This window comes from Mustela nigripes, chromosome 16 (assembly GCF_022355385.1).
Source record: "Mustela nigripes isolate SB6536 chromosome 16, MUSNIG.SB6536, whole genome shotgun sequence".
NCBI lineage: Eukaryota > Metazoa > Chordata > Mammalia > Carnivora > Mustelidae > Mustela > Mustela nigripes.
Window position 1 is genome coordinate 18,176,135 of NC_081572.1, and position 21,277 is coordinate 18,197,411.

Genomic DNA, 21,277 nt, shown 5'->3' on the forward strand with positions numbered 1-21,277 from the left:
GCTTTTATCCTTTTTCAGTCTTGCAAACTAGGTTTTTTTGTTGTTGTATATATATATTTTTTATTGCTTAACATTTACTTTCAGATTTCAGACCTTTTTACTGGCATCATTTTCCTTCTTCCCTAAAGCATATGCTTCAGGAATCTGGGACTTTCAGGCCCACAGTAAGAAATACGTTTACTATTGCCACCACTTAAAACTGAAACAAAAGTTTTACAAGATAGTATTTAGCCTTATGTGAAATATACTCTGTATTTTGCTATTTTTCCCCCTTTTCATGCCTGTTTCAATCTACTAAATTAATGCTGTGATCCATTGGTGAGTCACAATCTGTGATTTCAGAAATACTGCTTTAGAAAGGTTCTTTTTAATGAATCTGTTGGTAAAACTCTTCATTTCTTCATTTGTGAAAATAGGTCATTTGTTATACGAATGGCATATATTTTCTCTCAGCCCACTGAAGCACACTGTCTTACCTTCTGTTGCTTTTGAAACTGCTGTCAAACTGATTACAGGTGATCTTTTTTTTTTCCTGGATATTTTATGATTTGATGGTCTTTTTTCCCTTTGTAGTCTCACTCAGCGTGTTTAGGTGCATATTGTTTATGTAGCCTGTGTGGTATACTTTGTGCCTCCTGTATCTGGAGTTGTCTTACTAATTTGAAAAAATCCTTTCTATCTTTGGATATTTTTTTCATCTATGCTGTCTGTTCTCTTTTTCCTGGGATTCCAGTTATATATGTGTTAATATTCTTACTATATTCTTCATGACTTCTAGACCTCTTTTTCACATTATCTGTTTGCTTGTCTCTGTGCCACATTCTAATAATTTTAGTCTTTACCTCTTTTTGTTTACTACATCTTTTTTAAATTGATATATAATTTACTTACTATAAAACTCACCTTTTTGGGGCGCCTGTGTGACTCAGAGGGTTAAAGCCTCTGCCTTCGGCTCAGGTCATGATCCCAGGGTTCTGGGATCGAGCCCTGCATCGGGCTCTCTGCTCAGTGGGGAGTCTGCTTCCTCCTCTCTCTGCCTGCCTCTCTGCCTACTTGTGATCTCTGTCTGTCAAATAAATAAATAAAATCTTAAAAAAAAAAAAAAAAACCTCACCTTTTTAAAGTATCCATTGGTTTTTAATATATTTTGTAAGTTTGTGCAACCATTGCTACCATCTAATTCCAGAACATTTTTACCTCCCTACTATGTTTTTTAAATTGTATTTATTTATTTATTTATTTATTTATTTTTATTAAGTAAGCCCAGCACAGAGCCTAGTGCGGGGCTTGAACTCATGACCCTGAGATCAAGACCTGAGCTGAGATCAAAAAGTTGGACAGATGTTTAACCAACTGAGCCATCCAGGCACCTCCCTGCGCACTCCTCTCCACCCCCCCACCCCCAATTTCTTTTTTGAGCTGTATCTGGTCTGCTTTTTTTAATCCATCCTCTAAGTAGCTGATGGATTTTTTTGTTTATTTTTTACAGTTAGCTGTCTCAATTATAAAAGTCTCATTTTGGGGCGCCTGGGTGGCTCAGTGGTTAAGCCGCTGCCTTCGGCTCAGGTCATGATCTCAGGGTCCTGGGATCGAGTCCCGCATCGGGCTCTCTGCTCAGCGGGGAGCCTGCTTCCTCCTCTCTCTCTCTCTGCCTGCCTCTCTGCCTACTTGTGATCTCTCTCTCTGTGTCAAATAAATAAATAAATAATCTTAAAAAAAAAAATAAAAATAAAAATAAAAGTCTCATTTTGGTCTTTCTATAGTCTACCTAGGTTTTTGTTGTTGTTTTCTGTTTTGTTTTGTTCTGTTTTGTTTTGTTTTTAAGCAGGCTCCACACCCGACATAGGGCTTCAGTTCGTGATCCTGAGATCAAGTCATGCGCTCTACCAGCTGAGCCACCCAGGCATCCCTAGTTTTTTGTTAAGGATTATATTTTAAGAAATTAAGCAATCTGTACACCCAACACGGGGCTTGAATTCACAAGCCCAAGATTGAGAGTCATGTGCTCTTACCAACTGACCCCGCCAGGTGCCCCTGTAGTTTGCCTAGTTTTTAAAATATGTTTAATGTTTGCTCGTTGTTTTAATTCCATTTTATATTTTAAACATTTTATCATTGCTTTGTATTATGTAAAAGACTATTCCAGTATCTGAGATTTCGGGTGTCTAAATCTGTTGCTTGTTTCCAATGACTTTCACTTATGGACAGATTAATTTTCTTTCTTTCTTTTTTTTTTTTTTAAAGAATTTATTTATTTACTCATGAGAGACAGAGAGACAGAAGCAGGAGAACCAGGCTCCCCGAGGAGCAGGGAGCCTGATGCAGTACTCGATCCCAGGACCCTAGGATCATGACCTGAGCCAAAGGCAGATGCTTAACCATCTGAGCCACCCAGAGTCCCTGTGGATAGATTTATTTTCTCTTCTGTGTGTCTAGTAATCTTTGATTGTAACCCCTGTTTTGTTGATCTTAATCTAGGAAAATGTTAAAGGGAGGATGTTAAACTGGAGGATGCTTTCTGAGAGTGTTTCTTATTTCCTCTGCCAAAATGCAGAGATCCTTGGCTACTCTCCAGCCCAGTTATAGGTTCTTTTATTTATTAATGAGGCTTCTCTAATCTAGCACCCCCATCTTGCTGAAACACCAGACTCCAGTGTCACCCACATGTCCTAAGAAAAGCCCTTGTGCATCACAGCCCTGATTTCCGTTTCAGATGATAAGTTGCTCTGTTTTGTTTTGTAGTGCTTCTTTTGGAGATTATACTTACTTCTGTGGTTTCTACAATGCAATAAAAATTGTGTTTTTTAGGGTACCTGGGTGGTTCAGTCAGTTAAATGTCTGACTTGTGATCTCAGCTCAGTTGTTGATCTCAGGGTTGTGAGTTCAAGCCCAGCATTGGATGTTTTGTTTTTGTTTTTGTTTTTTTCCCCCAAAAAATTGTGGTGTTTATTTCTCGTTTGTTTGTTTGTTTGTTTGCCAGGAGTAGGAGTAGGGGATGACACCATAATGCCAAAAAGCAAAGTAAAAATTAAATTCTTTTTGGGGGCATCTGGGTGACTCAGTTGCTTAAACATCTCATTCTTGGTTTCTGCTCCGGTCATGATCTCAGGGTCCTGGGATCCAGCCCTGAGTCTTTGGGCTCCTCACTCCGCAGGAAGTCTGCTTCTCTCCCTCTGCCCCTCCCCTTGCTTGTGTGTGTGTGTGTGTGTGTGTGTGTGTACATGCACGCTCTCCTAAATATATCTTAAAAAGACTAATTGAAGACAACTAATTTTTTAAGAGTTTATTTATTTGAGAGAGAAGTTGAGGTGAGAAAGAGAACATGAGTAGAGGAAGGGGCAGAAGAGAGGGAGAAGCAAATAGGGAGCAAGATGCAGGGCTTGATCTCGGGACCCTGAGATCATGACCTGATCTGAAGGCAGATGCTTAATGGACTGAGCCACCCAGGTGTCCCTAAAGATAGCTATTAATTTAGATAATACAGTAAGTTTCCTGAAATCCTTTATCATTAATGGCATCCCATACATGATAAACACATGGATTAATTAATAGTATAAGTTTACTAGATAAAATGCAATGTCTACAAAAAAAGAAATACCAGTACAACCACACACAAATCACCCTGCCACATTGCCACTGTGTTCCATCTTTTATTGGTACCGCTAAATAAGCCCCCTTTTCTCTTTTAGGTAAGACTCCCTCTTTATAACATTCATTTAAATTCTACCAACTTAATTTTTTGTTTGTGTTTTGTGGTTTTTATAGGATTATGTTGACAAAGAGAAGGCAATTGCCAAAGCATTGGAAGACCTCAGAGCCAACTTCTACTGTGAACTCTGTGATAAGCAGTATCAGAAACATCAGGAATTTGACAACCATATCAACTCCTATGATCATGCACACAAGCAGGTGAGGAAATGCTTGCTAACAACAACAAAAAACTTTGTTGTTATAACTATTGAATTTTATAAATGAACCCAAAAAACTTTGTGACTATGGTTTCTTATATCTCTAGTCTTTATCTGAGGTCCATCTGGCTTACCTGATTTTATTTTCAGTGACAGAAGTCCCGACAGACCTTCTGAGAATTTATGTAGAGTGAAGAATTGTGAGCTTTATAAATCTTCATAAAGTTTTTGGCTTTGAATGGTTTCTGTATTTGTGTTTAATTTGGTAGTTAAACTGAGGATCACTAGGAGCTTTGTTTCCCTTTCTCCCTCTTTCCAAACATGTTAATCTTTGAACAATTATCCCAGACTCTGGTCACTTCATCCTCTCTCTATATATATTCATGCTTTATTGGCTACTGTTTCCTATCGGTAGTCAGTTTTGTTATTTGGTATGCCTTGGAAGACAGATAAATCTTGAAAAGAAAAACAGAATTAGATGCTATCTTAACTTGAACAACAACAACAAAAAGCCCTCTGATGCTGCATGTTGAAGAGCTTGCTAAAAAGTGGTTTATACTTTCTTTGCAATCTTTTCTTTTCTTTCTTTTTTTTCTTTCATTTGTTTAGAAAATAAAATTGTACCTAACTAGTTACACACATAAAGAAGGTAGCAGTAATTCCCCAGGGGGGATTTTGGAAGGAAGAAATGAATCTTTAATTTCTTATAGTACAGTTCTGGCTTACTAAAGAATTTTGAGCCATTTGATTTGGGATGATTTTAGTAGAACTTGCTAAGTCTTTGGATGTTTGGTAGTTGTACTTGTTAAACTTGTAAAATTTATGAGCATTGCTGGAATGCTCTTGTAAGTGGATCTGTTGAACCAATGTTTTTTTTGACCTTTGCTTTGTCTTTCAACCAACTATAAGATTTCAGTGCACAGGTAAAGGGCAAGTTTTGATTAAGTTTTACCAGCACAAGGATAGTTTGTAAACTCTTATACTTTTTGCAGTAGTTTCTTCCACATTTAACCACACCTAACCAATTTAAGATTCTTCTACTAGTAGAGTTGTATTCAACACATCCTTGAACTTTTTATACACCTTTGGACATTGTTATACTGTCAGTTCTACTTAATTTGAAGAATTAAAAATTACTATATATATGGCCAAGTTATTTTGGCAATTATCTTACTTTTTCAAAGAATCATGTGTCAAGAAAGAAAGAGTTATAACAGCAAATACTGCTTATCCAGTAACTTCTCAACCTTTTCAGTGTATATATAATTCAAATTTGGGGGGTTATTTTTTATGGAATTAAGAAGGACATTTAACATCTAAACACATAAATGCTTTTTCGGGCTCTTGAGAATTTCTTCAATCATGTGATGGGGACATCTGGGTGGCTTAGCAAGTTAAGCCTCTGCCTTTGGCTCAGGCCATGATCTCAGGGTTTTGGGATCAAGCCCCACATTGGGCTCTCTGCTCAGCAGGGAGCCTGCCTCTCTGCCTACTTGTGATCTTTCTGTCTGTCAAATAAATAAATAAAATCTGTTAAAAAAAGAATTAACTGTGATAGGATGCCTGTCTGGCTTAGTTGGTCAAGTATGTGATTCGATCTAATGGCCATGAGTTCCAGCCCCATACTGGACATAGACATTACTTAAAATTTAAAAAAAAAAAATTGTCTGGGAGAAATTAGAAGACTCCAGAAGAAACTTTAGGCACCAAAAGGAATTTTAAAAGGTTACATTTGCAGTTAAAGAGAAATCTCTTGAGTAAAGTTTCTGTTAGGAAAAAATAAATCAGGAAAACTGTCATTCAGACTTGAACAGTGTTTATATTGCTCTTTAAAGGGAAAAAATTCTATCAAAGCAACAGATTTACAAGTTAAATCTGAGCAGAAGTACAGAACTAGTGAAATTCATACTGACAACATTAATGTGGTGGACGACAGTGTTTTAGTGATGTTGCTTTCAACTTTTGAGAGTAGTAGTAATTGTTGCAGCTTTAGTTCTTTTGAATTCGGCATGTTATTCTCCTCTGCACTTTGGGATGACCCACTTCTCTCTCTGCTTTTCTCTTTTATAGTTGTTTTCCACATGGGGAGATGTTGTCCTCCAAGGAACACTTAACACTGCCTGGAGACATTTTTGATTACCACAGTTAGGAGGGTGGTGCTACAGGCATGTAATAGGTAGAGGCCAGGGGTGCTTCTGAACATCCTACAACACACAAGAAAGTTCTTTGCAACAAAGAATTACCTTGCCCAGAATGTCAACAAATGCTGAGGTTGAGAAACCCTGTTCTGTTAGGATTACTGAAAAACTATCAAATACATATGGTATTGTGCTATCATTTGGCCTTTGCTTGGTACAAACAGATAACTATCATTTTAAGTCCCCAGTTGTATTCTAAACTTTTATAAAATACTCATCTAGATGATCCCAAATATTTATTACTCTGGGTTTGTTTGTTTTTGTTGTTGTTGGTTTTTTTAGATTATCATCAAAATGAAAACACAAAAGTGAGGATATCTTATAGGGAACTCATGGATTATTTTTCCATGAATATAGAAATATGTCTATGATCTTTGGTCTAGGAAGAAGTCTTTAGCTGGTATGATTAATGAATGTATGTGAGCTTATTTCTTCACCATGATCAAAAGCCCCTTTCTAGGTATTAAAAAAAAGAACAGCAATAGTATGAGTTTATTATTCTGTTTGCTCTTGGAGTGTTCTTTATTTGGTTGAAATGTAAGCTTTTTCATCTTTCTTTATACTGCTTTCTTAGTGCAAATAGTAGAATCTTGAAACAGTGCTATAGATATATAAACCAGAAAATGCACAGTACTAAATTTTTTATAGTTCTACTCTTCCCTGTACTTAGAATTTCTAAGGAGCCTTTAATCCCCTTGGTACAACACAGCCAAATAATCCCTAAGAGGAGGGGCGTCCTCTTTTTCATTTCTCTTTGATGGACATGAACTTACCATACAAATGGACCTACCATTTTCCACATTCATGCTCTAAAATCATAAAGACGCCCTGTCTTGTCTTCCAGGAAGGCACACAGGATTATTATGAATCTGAGATAATGGGTAAGTACATTCAACCCTATATGAGTAATCCCTAGTTTGCATCTTCCGCCAAATTTTCACCATTAAAAATTTCCAGAGAAATAATCTATCATGTTAGTGGTAAACTACTAGTATAGACAGGATCATGAACATACCCTTATCTTCATGAAGCACAAATAATCTCTCAGAAGAAGGCTACACGGTCACTCTGATTTGTGGTGATTTGGGAGGAGGGGGGTTGTTATATGCTGCTCACTACTCTAGTTTTTCTCAAATTTTCTAAGATTTTTATGAAGAAAGTCATTAACCCACAAATTTTAAGACCCAGCTGGATCTGCAAAGATGAAAAAGCTCATGAGACATTTTGGCTCTTGTCAGCTGTTTAACCCTCATTTTAAGGTAATAATTTCAGTACATTTTGAAGGGAAGGCCCTTCCATTCCTCAAGAGATAGCCCAGTTTGTGATTCCTTTTTATATAACTCAGTCCTGATATGCCTCAGTGCTTACTGAATATTAGTATCTATCTTCTGGCTTAATTATGGTACAGTCAAAATTACTCTGAAACTACACATTCTTCTTTCTCTACCTCCTCGCCTCTTTCATTATTTTGTATCTCTAAAAACATGTCTCCTAGTGGATATGACCATGGAAACAATTTTCTTAAGTTTTCATAGGGCCTAAATTTCAAACTGTAAAGAACATTCTCTTTCTTGAAAGTGGCATTTGTAGCAACACAGTAATAGTGCCTTATTTCTAACACTGTTTTTTGTTGTTATTTTTGTTTTGCTTTCTTTGGTACCTTGTTACCTAGTCAGGATTCTCCCAGTCTTACTCTCTTTTATTTGTGGCACTAAGGGTCCTCCTCACCGGCTTCCAGTACATAAGCCAGAGATCACAATTGTCCCATAGATGTATCTTGTCTGGCCTTTGCAGTATTAGATTTTTTCCCTTTAATTTTGGTTGGTTCCCGGCTTTTAAGATGAGATTTTACATAATTCAAACTTACCTTGAAAAATTGAAATAATCTAAGAACACTGGGCCTACATTTTAATACAACAATTTGTTAAAGCTGAATAGTTGTTATCTCTTCAGACAGGCACATGCTAACGTTCTGTTATCTGTGGTTCCACATAATCTTTGCTCTTATGTCAAGTTGTATGACTCATAACTGTCACATCCCTCTAGACATTTGGGTTTGTGACCCAGGCCCGTACCTTCATTTTCTCTCCACACAGGCATTCTAATTGACACTGGGAAAGTAGCACATTGAAAAGCTGCCTCCTTCTTCCTCTTTAAGGGGCCAACTTTGCAGTTTGAGAACTACCTGAGGTAGTCTGATCCAGTTACCAAAATCTGGTACAGTAAAGCAGCTTTGAGAAATTCTTTTTGCTTGCATAAAAAAACCAGTGTCTTGGTCAGAGGAGAGAATCCTTTCAGCCTGCCTCTTCTTTCTGCTAACATCGGTTCAGTATGAGATTTCTTTTAGGTTTTTTTGAAAACACTGAAATCTCATTTAGTACCATGTCTGTTTCAACTGTATAAGTAGCTGTTTTATGAGCTTTAAATAGCTGAACTAAAACAGAGTAAGCCTGTAGCAGCCATCAGTGACTTCTCTACAAAATGGAATCTACTACTGCATAATTTAGTTAACTTTGTCTAAACTGTTACAATTACTTTTTGACAGCATTGCTTACTTTTAGTTGACTGTGACAATATCAAGTAATATGTATTACTAAGGAACAGAGATTTTAGAGTTTTCCTCATTATTCAAAAATGAAATAGGGATGCCTGGGTGGCTCAGTTGGTTGGATGACTGCCTTCAGCTCAGGTCATGATCCTGGAGTCCCAGGATCGAGTCCTGCATCGGGCTCCCAGCTCCATGGGGAGTCTGCTTCTCTCTCTGACCTTCTCCTTGCTCATGCCCTCTCACACTGTCTCTCTCTCAAGTAAATAAATAAAATCTTAAAAAAAAAAAAAAATGAAATAGGTTCTCAATTGAAATAAGGTCCGAGAAATTCCTTGGTAATGGAAGGAATAATCATTTTTGGACTTCACATGGCCTTCATTCAAGTTTGGAGTCCCTTTCCACTTGAAGATTCACTGTTTATTGGTTGCATTTTGCCTCTCAAGATCTTTACTGCATTTGATCCTTTGTATGCTTGGTACATAGGGCATCAGGATAGTAAGCATATCAAAACCAATTGGACCTCTGGCAAGCCACTGTAGATTTGAGGAAATTCAGACTGAGTTCTCTTTTTTTGGTGCTACTTTGATATTCAGGGCAAGGGAAACATGAAAGTAAATTTTTAAAAGGCAATTTAAAAAAAAGTAAAATTGAAAAATAATTCTGGGGCTAAAATTAAAAAGAAAATGAATCCTTCTAAAAGAAATGAAACCACAGGGGCCCCAGCTAGATCAGTTGGTGGAGCATACGACTCTTGATCTTGAGGTTGTGAATTTGAGCTTCACATTGGGCATCAAGCTTATTTTTAAAATAACTTAAGAAGTGAAACCATCAAGACTAGATACCAATGAAGATATTCTACACATACCTGTATTTCATGTGTTTATGAAATGTTTATCCTTAGAAAACCATAAATTGATAATTGTAAAGTCATGAAATAGATTAGGAAAACCATGAAGTATTTATGAATCCTAACGCTTCATAAATGTTGACTTAAATAGCATATGTCACTTCTGAAGAGATTATGCTTACAGAAGCAACGCAAATGTGAAAAGAGGAATGCATCTAAGAATCTGAGCATATTAACCTGTAGCAGGGAGATGAAAGTTTGTACCACTGTGTATGTTATTTTTCTTTGGGACTATTTTGCTTAGTATAAGAGAATTGACATCATTTGGCTAGTCTTCCAAAACCTGGGCATGTTTTGAGCCTTTTCACTTGTTGAATCTTACATGCTGACTACCACAGCTTTTCTTGGTGGTAGACTTCTTACATCCAGCTATCACAATCTAGTTAACCTTGGAAAACTGTTTCTCTTTAGGGAAACTGTCTGCTTTTGTGAGCAGACAGGGATGACCCTAAACAGACCCTTTGGGAACTTAGTTTGCTAGTAAACCCTATATTTTCTTAGGAATTTCTAACTCCGTTCTTTTTTTTTTTTTTTTTTTAAGATTTTATTTATTTATTTGACATGGAGAGTTCACAAGGAGGGAGAGGGGGGGGGGGGGGGGGGGAGGAGCAGGCTCCCTGCTGAGCAGAGAGCACTATATGGGGCTCGATCCCAGGACCCTGAGATCATGACCTGAGCCGAAGGCAGAGGCTTTAACCCACTGAGCCACCCAGGCACCCCTCTAACTCCGTTCTTTATCTTGGCACACTTTCCCAGTATGAATAAAAATGATTCTACCCTATTTATGTTCTATGCTTTTCAGCCTGTTTTCTGCCCCTGTACGTTTGTATTTATCAGAGTCGTGCAGTGTGGTGGAGATTCTTGCATGAGGGCTGTATGTTCTATTGTAGTCTGAAAAGGTAAAGCAGCCTAAGAAACAATGATAAGTCTGTGAGTGACAGAAAAGAGCTCTGAACTGAGATGCTGCTGTTCTGTTTGCAATAAGCCTAAGCTGTTCTTGGGAATTATGCTCCTTTAAATTCTACAGTGAAAGCATACCTTTGCCTTCAGTTATGATCTGGAAGGCTATGTAGATATATATGGATATATATAATATATATCTATATATAGATACATTTTTTTAAAGGTTTTTTTTTTAATCTACTTGAGAGATCTTGCGCATGGGGTGGGGGGGTGGGGGCAGAAGGAGAGTAAGAGAGAGAACCTCAAGGAGACTCCACACTGAGCACCGAGTCTGACATGGGGCTTAGTCCCATGACCTGAGCCAAAATGAAGAGTTGGACATCCAACCTACTGAGCCACCCAGGCACCCCATATATAGTAATATTTAAAACTCATTACCCGCAAAACCACAATGGCATACCATTTCACACCCATTAGGATAGTCAGAATTAAAAGACACAGTAACATATGTTGGAGAGGATATGAAAAAACTGGAACACTCCTACATTGCTAGTGGAGTTGTAAAATGGTCTGGCCCCTCTGGGAGACAGTTCGGCAGTTTGTCAAAATGTGTTAAATATAGAGTTTACCGTATGACCAGCATATACTCAAGAAAAATGAAAATATACATGCATAAGAAATGAAAATACATGTGCACAAATAAATGTGCGTAAGAGGGGCGCCTGGGTGGCTGAGTTGTTATCCCAGGGTCCTGGGATTGAGCTCAGCATTGGGCTCCCCACTCAGCAGAAAGCTTGCTTTCTCCCCCTCTCATTCCATCTGCTTGTGTCCCCGCTCTTGCTGTCTCTCTGTCAAAAAATAAATAAAATCTTTATTTTTTAAATGTGTATTAGATTGTTCATAGTATCCAAAAAGTGGAAACAGCCCATATACGTACCAGTTGATGAATGGATGAACAACATGTGGTACATCTGTACAATAGAATATTATTCAGCAGTAAGAAAGAATGACTTACTGATACATGTAGCAGGCACGAACCTCGAAAGTGTTATGCTAAGTCAAAGAAACCAGTCACAACCCCCCCATGTTGTATGATTTTATTTATATAAAGAGTTTAGAATAAGCATGTCTGTAGAGAGCATATATTAGGTTTCCAGGAACTGGGTAGAAAGGGGTAATGGTGATTGACTGCTAATGAGCATGGAGCTTCCTTTGGGAGTAATGGAAATGTTCTAGAATTAGATAGTGTTAATGGTTGCACAACTCTGAGAAACCCACTAAATTTTACAGTTTAAATGGGTGAATTTTATGCTATGTGAATTGTATCTCAAAATTATTTTTAAAACTTCATGCAGTTTAAAATTTGGTGGTGGTGATGGTGACTACATATACATAGGTGTGTGAAAAAAACGGTAAAGGATGCACCCTGCTTCTGCAGAAATATACCATGTTTTAAGGCATTTTGCTGAATTCCTGAATATATTGAAACGAATATTTAATAATAGCTTTATGACATATTAATTTGTTATTTACCAAATTATATTAATAGTGATTGTGTTGCAAAATAATTGGGCATAAATGGTAAGTATTTCATAACTGACTAACTAGGACTACTCTTAGCCAGCAAGAAAGAATGTATGCTACTCTGCTTTCCTCTGATGTTTTCAGTATCTATGATCAGCATTAATGTTTAGTTTTCTGTTACCAAACATTTGGTTTTCTCTGTTACTTAACATTTATTGTCATAGCTTACTGATGAACATGTGCTAAAAGAAAGAATTTACATCTAATGTTCAGTAACTTGGATTTCCTTAATCATTCAGCTACAGTCTTCCTTCCCTGAGTAGTTTATACTTGGGCTTTCTGTGTTCTTTCCTGGTCTTTTTCTTTCCTCACCACATAGTGATGTTCTGGATGGTCTCATTCAGAAGTATCAAACATCAAAGACTTTGCATTCGGGAAACCTGGACAAGTAATAGCTAGCATGATTACTCCCCTTTGGGAAGGGAGAAGAGATTGATGTTGTATCATGAGAAAGAGGAAGGGAACTGGGGAAAAGAGGGCATGGATTTGGGGTATGCAGGATTGATGACTGGGGAAAGGGAGTGGTTGAGGTTCAGAAAAAGCTGAATTGGGCTCAGTGGGTGGAGCGTATGACTCTTGATCTCAGTAGAGATTACTTTAAAAAACAACAACAAAAAACAACTGGATTATACTTAGCCAGAAAAAGAGATTGAGGTGGGAACAATTTCTTTGCTGTTCCCTGTTTCTGTTCATAACCGACAAATAATACATAAAGTATTTGCATTCCCTTTCTCAACAACTCATTACCAAACTGAAACCAGTTTGGTAAATGTTTATTGATTATTTCTTTTGTGCCGTGGACAACAGTATGTGATTGCAGGGTTAGTACAAAGGAAGACTAAGCTTGGGTCCCTGTTCTGGGAGAGTGGGGTTGTTTGGTAAGAGGAAGAAACTGGATAATCTTTTGACCCTAACAAGACAAAATCAGGTTTTCTCTTTAGAGTTGAGTAAATATTAGAACCTGGGATTTTTAGTGGCAATAGGAAATACTCTCTGTTTTCTGATGTCTCAAATTCCCTTAATCTGAAAACAGTAGCCTGTTTTTCTTTAAATTGAGGTAATAGATTTAAAATACTTGAGAGGGGTGCCTAGGTGGCTCAGTCGGTTAAATGGCTGCCTTCGGCTCAGGTCATGATCCCAAGGTCTTGGGATTGAGCCCCACATCAGGCTTCCTGCTCAGTGGAGAGCCTGCTTTTCCCTCTCCCTGCTGCTCTGCCTGCTTGTGCTCTCTCTCTCTCTCTGTCAAATAAAAAAATACGATCTTTTTTAAAAAAATAAATAAAATACTTGAGAAAGACAATAGATTTATTTCTAGTAGATTATACCCAGATACTTAAAAAAAACAAAACAAAAACCTACAGCATCGATTTTTGTTAGAAAAAAATAGCAACAAAAGATGCAAAAAATATTTTATTAATTCAGACCCATATTTTGTTGCTGGGGGAAATTATGTGCAGATGTATCTGTGTCATTCATTCCTGGGTCAAACAGTGTCACCCCTTGCTATTGTACTGCACATTGTTGATAATGTAAGCAAATTTATCACCCACATTAAAAACCTGGTAAGATTTACCAGATTCTCATTTCTCTGGTTTAATTTGTTCAGATTTGGGCAGTGGAGCCAAAATTTGTCTGTAGTGGACATTTTGCTGCCAGCACAGTGCTATGTAGGCTGTGTTTAAGAACTGGAATGTCATTTACATTGAAGTGGTCTTCAGCTCAAAGAGCCATGGTTACGTTGATGGGTATTTCAAGAGCTAGATTATTTAAGGTGTGTCTCCCCCATGTTGGTCTTTTGGGAAATTTAATGAAAATCCTGGCTAGCATGTATTGAGAATCAGTGAGAAGTGGCCATTTTGTTCTGTGCTGCAAATGTATACTTTTTTTGAAACATGCTATTGGTTTTTCAGAGCAGGATCTTCAAATTCTTTCATTTTGAATGGTGTTCGGCCTCCCTTTTCTTTGAATGAAATATTGTCCAGCTAAAAATGTATTACATGGCTTAAATTTTTACTTGTATAGTTCAGTGAAAAAGCAATGTTATTAGCAACACTTCAGAAAGCGTACTTTATAATTTTCAGAGATAAGGACATAGTTGAAGTTAGCTTTGGTGATTAAATATGTCCCCTCAGATCAGTCTGTGTCCCAGTTTGGATTCTAACATGAATTTTTTTCTATGCATGGAGTGAAATTTGCTCAGCTTTCAAAACATTTTGGATTGATGGCACATGGACAATATTTGGTCTCCTTATGCGAACTCTGTCTCTGACAGGCAGGTATTCTGTTCCCCTCTATTCTTACCTTGAAGATGTTACCTGAAATTGTGTTCCTCTTTAGAATTCAAGAGGAAAGTAAAAGTATAGGACCCCGAGAGAATTTCATATGAACATTCAGTTGAAAATGAGCCAGGCTTTTGGAATATACTAGCCAACTTTGGAAAATCCAATTCTGAATTAGGGACTTTTTATCTTTACAAAAATTACTTTTTTTTTTTTTTTTAAGATTTTATTTATTTATTTGACAGAGAGAGAGATCACAAGTAGGCAGAGAGACGGGCAGAGAGAGAGGGGAAACAGGCTCTCTGCTGAGCAGAGAGCCCTATGCGGGACACGATCCCAGAACCCCAAGATCATGACCTGAGCCAAAAGCAGAGGCTTAACCCACTGAGCCACCCAGGCGCCCCCAAAATTACTTTTTATATAGGAATTGAGAACTTTCTGATTCATACCCCCCCAATTTGGCCTAATTCTTTCTTATTTATTTGTTTGTTTGTTTGTTTATTTTATTTTATTATTTTTTTTTTAAAGATTTTATTTATTTATTTGACAGAGAGAAATCACAAGCAGGCAGAGAGGCAGGCAGAGAGAGAGGAGGAAGCAGGCTCCCTGCTGAGCAGAGAGCCCGATGCGGGCCTCGATCCCAGGACCCTGAGATCATGACCTGAGCCGAAGGCAGCGGCCTAACCCACTGAGCCACCCAGGCGCCCTGTTTGTTTATTTTAAAGAAATCTCTAGGGGCACCTGGGTGGCTCAGTCAGTTAAGCATCTGACTCTTGATTTTGGCTCAGGTCTTGATCTCAGGGTTGTGAAATTGAGCCCGAGTCAGGCTCCACGCATAGCGTGCTAGCCACCTTAAGATTTTCTCTCCCGCTACCCCTCTCTATTTCTCTCTCTAATAAAAATAATAATAATAAAGTAATCTCTGCACCCATCATGGATGCATGACCCCATGACCCCCAGATCAAGAGTGGCATGCTCTACCAACTGAGCCAGCTAAGCACCCCTGGCCTAATTTTGTCCAGAAGTGAGGGGCTTAACATTTTAGGTTTTTTGATTCTCTAAAGAATGACACTTCTTTATTGGATGAGAATAATAGCTAGGAAAACGATATGTGTTATATTAACTTGACATTGTCCCTAGTAGAGTCATGAAAATTATCAGGGGTGCCTGAGTGGTTCAGTTGGTTAAGCATTTGACTCTTGATTTCAGCTCAGGTCATGATCTCAGGGTTTTCAGATCACACCCCACCTCCAGCTATGCGGTGGATGTGGTACCTCCTTAAGATTCTCCCTCCCTCTCTTAGAAAAAAAGAAAAGAAAATATTTCTGCCCCTCTCTCTGTTTTCTCCCTCTCTTAAAAAAAAAAAAAAAAAAATTTTCATGTCAAACTTTTCTACAAATGGTCAAAAAGTTATTTGGGGGAAAAAATTAAGGGTCCAGTGTTTAAGCCGAATTATTCACCAGGCATTTACCAGACACTTTCTGTAGACTTACTACTGTTCTATACACTTTAGGGTTGATTATAAATGTCAGCTATCTGAGCCTCATGTTGAGTGTAGAAGATTACTTTAAAAAATTTAAATTTAGGGGCGCCTGGGTGGCTCAGTGGGTTAAAGCCTCTGCCTTCGGCTCAGGTCATGATCCCGGGGTCCCGGAATCGAGCCCCGCATCGGACTCTCTGCTCAGCGGGGAGCCTGCTTCCTCCTCTCTCTCTCTCTCTGTCTCTCCTGCCTACTTGTGATCTCTGTCTGTCAAATAAATAAATAAAATCTTACAAAAAAAACTTTTTAAATTTAAGGGGCGCCTGTGTGGCTCAGTGGGTTAAAGCCTGCGTTCCACCCTCTCTGCCTGTCTGTCTACTTGTGATCTCTGTCTTTCAAACAAATAAAATTTTTTTAAAAATTTTTAAATTTAGGGGCACCTGGGTTGCTTAGTGGGTTAAAGCCTCTGCCTTCAGCTCAGGTCATGATCCCAGAGTCCTGGGATCGAGCCCCCCATCGATCTGCAGAGCAGAGAGCCTGCTTCCTCTTCTCTCTCTGCCTGCCTCTCTGCCTACTTGTGATCTCTGTCAAATAAATAAAATCTTCCCCCCAAAAAAAAAAAATTTTTTTTTCAATTTAAAAAAGTGGGGGCTCAGCTCTGTTGGTAGAGCATGGGACTCTTGATCTTGGGGTTGTGAGTTCGAACCCCACGTTGGGTGTAGAGATTACTTTAAAAATAAAATGTAAAAAAATCAGCTATAGTCTCTGCCCCAGATAAAAAGGAAGAGACAGTATTAAACACTTTAGACATGCAGCGTGCTTTTTATTTTGACACTTAACCTCATAAATCTGTTGCCAGAATGGCTCTGTTTTTCTAATGGGGGAACTGGAGCCTCAGAGAGATGAAATCACATGGCTGGTGATGAATGAATTTGGACACAAGTCTTTCTGACTCTGAAACTACACACAGTTGAGTTAGTGCCAAGTATTTTGGTGGCTAGATGAGTACTAAGACAGTTCAGAAAGAAGAAAATTTTATAAGGTACGAGTAGAGATTTTGTGAGGGGAATTTAGTTTGACCTTGGGTAGGAAGGAAAGATTTGGAATTAGGAATCCATTTTTATCATCAAAATGCCCTCATCTGGGAGACCTCAATACACATTTGAGTTTGGGAGAGTTGCCAAGCCCCATGTTTAAGGTTTGGGTTAGAATTCTGGAGTTCTAGTTTTACATTGAGACACCAGACTTTAAAGTTCGTAAAGGTAGGGGGCACCTGGCTGGCTCAGTTGGTAGAGCATGTGGCTCTTGATCTTGTGGTTATGAATTTGAATCCTGCACTGGGTGTAGAGATTACTTAAATCTTTTTAAAAAGATAATAATAAAGTTTGCAAAGGTGATTTAGGAATGTTTGCTACACCCCATATAGGTGTATATCTTTGCCTAGAATGGGGCTATAACTCGGATTTGTTTTACTGATACCGCATTTTCTTCCCTCCCTACAATTACGTTGTGGTAGGAATTTGAGATAGGGCATCTTCAGGAAGATGTGGACATAGTTTTATCCCTTCAACTTCAAGGTTGCATCAAGTGGTTACTGAATGACTGGAAAACCTAACCTCTGTCTGACTCAGCCTGGAAACTCCAGGCTTTGATAAAATGCTCATTCTTTTACACAGTGTCCTTTAGGGGTAACCCTCTCGGGTCCCCTCCCTTCTCAGGAACTTTGTACTATCACTTTGTAATAACTCAATAAACCTTGGTTTGCTGCCTACCAAATTTTATTATTATAATAATAATAAAAATAAACAATGTCCTTTAGTTTGGGAAATAACTCCTAACTAAAAGTAATGAAATATTTGTAAGAAGAAAGGAAACGATGAGGCTCAGGGAGATTTTACAGGCCTGGGGGGTAGCTAGAGAGAAGATGGCAGATATGAGAAAAACATGTTCTATTTAAATTTCAGCTAGAAAACTTGGTAAATGTTTGGCGCAGAGAAAAACTAGGTTTGTAGCCTGAAATAATCATATAATAGTCCTGACAGGCTCTTTCTGCCTCATTCCCCTTGAAAGGAGGAAATTGAAATTCATACTTATTCAAAATAATTGATTCGCCATCTTAAAGAGGTTTTTAAGAAGTCTTAATTCTGGATAGCCTGCTTCAGTAACATAGTTTGCCGGCTGTTGGTTACTTGAACATTCCCAAAATAAAGGTAAATGAAAATAAGATTGACTGTTTTTAGGTAGCAGTGGTCTTTCCTGAAGTTCTATTAACTGTTTTTCCTGAATTCAGATAGGTCTGTTTATCTAGGAGAGATTATTACTGTGTCAGTCTGTGTGTATGTACACATATATGTGTTGTACAGGTGCTTCCCTTCTCCCCGACCCTTTTAGAGTTGATGGCTTTGTCCCTGATTGTTCAGTATAATAGTTTGCAGATTCACTAAGAGAGCCTGTGTAGTAATGCTTGCTTTATTTTTTTTTTCTCTTTCACTCTTGTTTTATTTTTACTTTTTTTTCTTTGTGATGTGACATTTTCAGCTGATGTATTGAAAGCAAATCCTTCTAATTTGGGAGCCCAGATCACAAGAGTGAGTTTTTCTACTAGTGTCTTTAGCTGTATACCTTTTTTTGTGTGTGTCTTTTCACCCTTTTCCCCCTCCCAATTCAAAAGATTTCAAAACACATTTCATAAATATTAGATAAGAAAAAATCCTCTGTCTGTTGAACATCATGCCCTTCCACAAAGCAATGTCCACTTTATATTGGGTCAAATTCCTTTTCCTAATGCTATTATAAAAGCATAGGCTAATGTATGTGTTTTGTTTTGGTTTGTTTTCTATATTATCTAGTACGTTGGAAATAATTTTAGTTCTGTCTTCATTGCAGATATGTCTGGACTTTGTCACCAGTGTGTCATAGCACTGTTCTTTTTTTGGTTGTTGTTGTTTTGTTTTGTTTTGTTCTGTTTTTAAGGAAAATTATATAGAAGTTTCTGAGAATGAAAAACCATTCTTTATCAGGATTTTAAGCAATAAATTCTCTGACTTATCTCTATTTTCCCTCCTCATCCCCTGGATGTTCCTCTCAGGGCCATGACGGAATGAAAGAGCAATACACATTACTCTCTCATTTCAGCAGACTGACCAGACGCAAGTGGTCAGACTGCTGAGCTCTGAACATGCGAGCATTGGAAGATGGTTGGTTTCATAGTCAAAGGAAAACTGTTCATGCTGAAAAGAAATCACAGCACCTTTTTATGGTGAAATAAAAGTATGCTTTCTATTTGCTATTTTGATGCAAATCAGCTCCCCATGTAAGCTGTACATTGCTTTCTAAGATCTTACACCTGGGTAATTTTCTGTACTAGCCTAACCCCTTTCTGTTCTCTTTGGCTTGTGTTATTACAGTTTATCTCATGTTCTGTTTGTCTAGTTTTGCATCCTGAAGGAGCAGGTGATTAAATAGTCCCTTTTCTTTCCTCCTAGTGTTCTAAAATTTGCTTGTTGCTTCCGAAATCATTTAATTTTGCCCCATAAAGCAAATGGTATGCTGTCCTAATTAGAAATGCAGGTATTCCAAGTGTCTTATCCAAAGTAATCAGCCATTGTGTTTTCAATTACTATCAGAATATAACAGTGTATTCTACGCTAGCACTGTAACCACTGATTGAGGTAAATATCCTAAAGGCCTTGTTTTCAGGACCTCCAAATTATTCTAAAACACCCACCCTCTATTTCTATTTTTTTTGTTACCCCAGAGATTGAAAGATCTTAAGCAGAGAGAGTTTGCTCGAAATGTCTCTTCAAGATCCCGTAAAGATGAGAAGAAACAGGAAAAAGCCCTTCGGCGGCTCCATGAATTGGCAGAACAAAGGAAACAAGCTGAATGGTGAGGATATTTTCTCTCAGAGGGTTCTACAGATAGTTTTAATCCTTAAGAATTATAGTTTATTAGTAAATCTTTCATACTGAAAGCCTATCTATTATTACAGTATAATATACTGATTTTATGAATATACACTTCTGAGGCCGGATCCTGTCTGTGTGACTTCAGCTAGATAAGCTTTATGCCTCAGTGTCCCTATCTATAAGATGGGAGATGATAATAAGAGTTTACTTGTTGCATTCGTTTTGGGGAGTGATTATCTTTACATCAGAAGTGCCTTGTAGAAGATGTTCAGTGAATCAATAAATTATAAAAATATTATTGTTCCCATTCTCCAACCGTGTTTTATAGAAAAGGACATATATCCCAGTATTCTTTTTTATAACTAAACAGTATGGGGCAGAGACTCAAGTCAACTTTCTTTTAAGTACACTGTACAGTCTGTGCTAATCACTGAAACCTAGGGAATTCTATCAGTTTATTTCTCTGCAGCTTCCTGCATTCTTGAGTTTTCTTTTTAATCTTCCTTCATGATTCTTGATGATTATCAATTTGGGGGCTGGTATTTAGCCTTTGGTGGAATTTACTCCACCTAAGGCTGAATTTCTAAGCAACTAGTCTTGGGGGACCCAGTCTTTGAGCATCTGAGGATTCATGAAGTATGTGCCTCAATCAGAAAGACTTAGCCCCCATGTTTGTTTTTAATGGCTGCCCAGGACCAAAGGAAGGAACTGGCTATAGGGGAAAGAGAAACTATGATTGTGTCCTTCAAAAGTTCACAGCCAAGTTCCTGGACTTACTAAGTTACTAAATTCATTTTTGTCTCAAGATCCCTTTTGTTTGTTTGTTTGTTTGTTTGTTTAACTTATTTACTTCTCTAGCATTTTCAAGGAGAGAACACATAGTTTTGAAAGAGAGTTTTGAAACAGAATTAACCAGTGAGCTCCAATGTTGAGTTAAGCTGCCTATAAACTGGTTCTGATTCCTTCTTTGGCAGCTTTTTAATATCATAACGCATTCCTCTTGGGCATATTGCGAGGGCAAGTATACCTCTATAAAAAGTATATACCAGGTCACTTTCTAATTTGGGGCATATTTTAATATATGTTTTTCTTCAGAGGTGACTTGTAGTTCTCAGTTTTATAAGTAAGCAGTTTAAAGATGACCAAGTAATCTCTTGAGAAAGTAAAAGAAGGTTTTGACCCATCATCAGGTATTTCATTGTCCCAGAATTAATTCATGACCCCATAGTAAGTGTTGTTGAAGCAGTTAACATGGCAAAGACTAAGCAAAAGAACAAAATAAGATCTGTTTTTATTCAACTTGAGGGTCTCTTTGCCATGGGGTAGGTTTTATGACACAGTGTAAGTGTCTCTTGCTATTTAAATGTTTGGGATCCTATCTTCCATTAGCCAGAGACTAGATAGCAAGAGATACCACGTTCTCCAAATATATTTAGTCTCTGAGTTTAGGATAGTGAGTAGCTAGGGATCAGATAAAAAGACTTCATCCAAACAGATATGTAATTCTCCTCACTTCTTGAATTTGGCTTAAAAATACCTCAGATGAATAGTTCACACACTGT

At 37.8% G+C, this 21,277-nt stretch overlaps 1 protein-coding gene across 4 annotated transcripts in view; it reads left to right on the plus strand.

Moving 5' to 3' along the window:
* GPATCH8 (G-patch domain containing 8) overlaps positions 1-21,277 on the plus strand; it is a 113,037-nt gene that overhangs the window by 84,131 nt on the left and 7,629 nt on the right. For all 4 annotated transcript variants that reach the window (XM_059380992.1, XM_059380994.1, XM_059380993.1 and 1 more), the window contains 2 exons: positions 3,766-3,909; positions 19,565-19,695. In XM_059380992.1, coding sequence (XP_059236975.1) covers positions 3,766-3,909; positions 19,565-19,695 — 275 coding nt within the window. The remainder of the gene's footprint in view (positions 1-3,765; positions 3,910-19,564; positions 19,696-21,277) is intronic.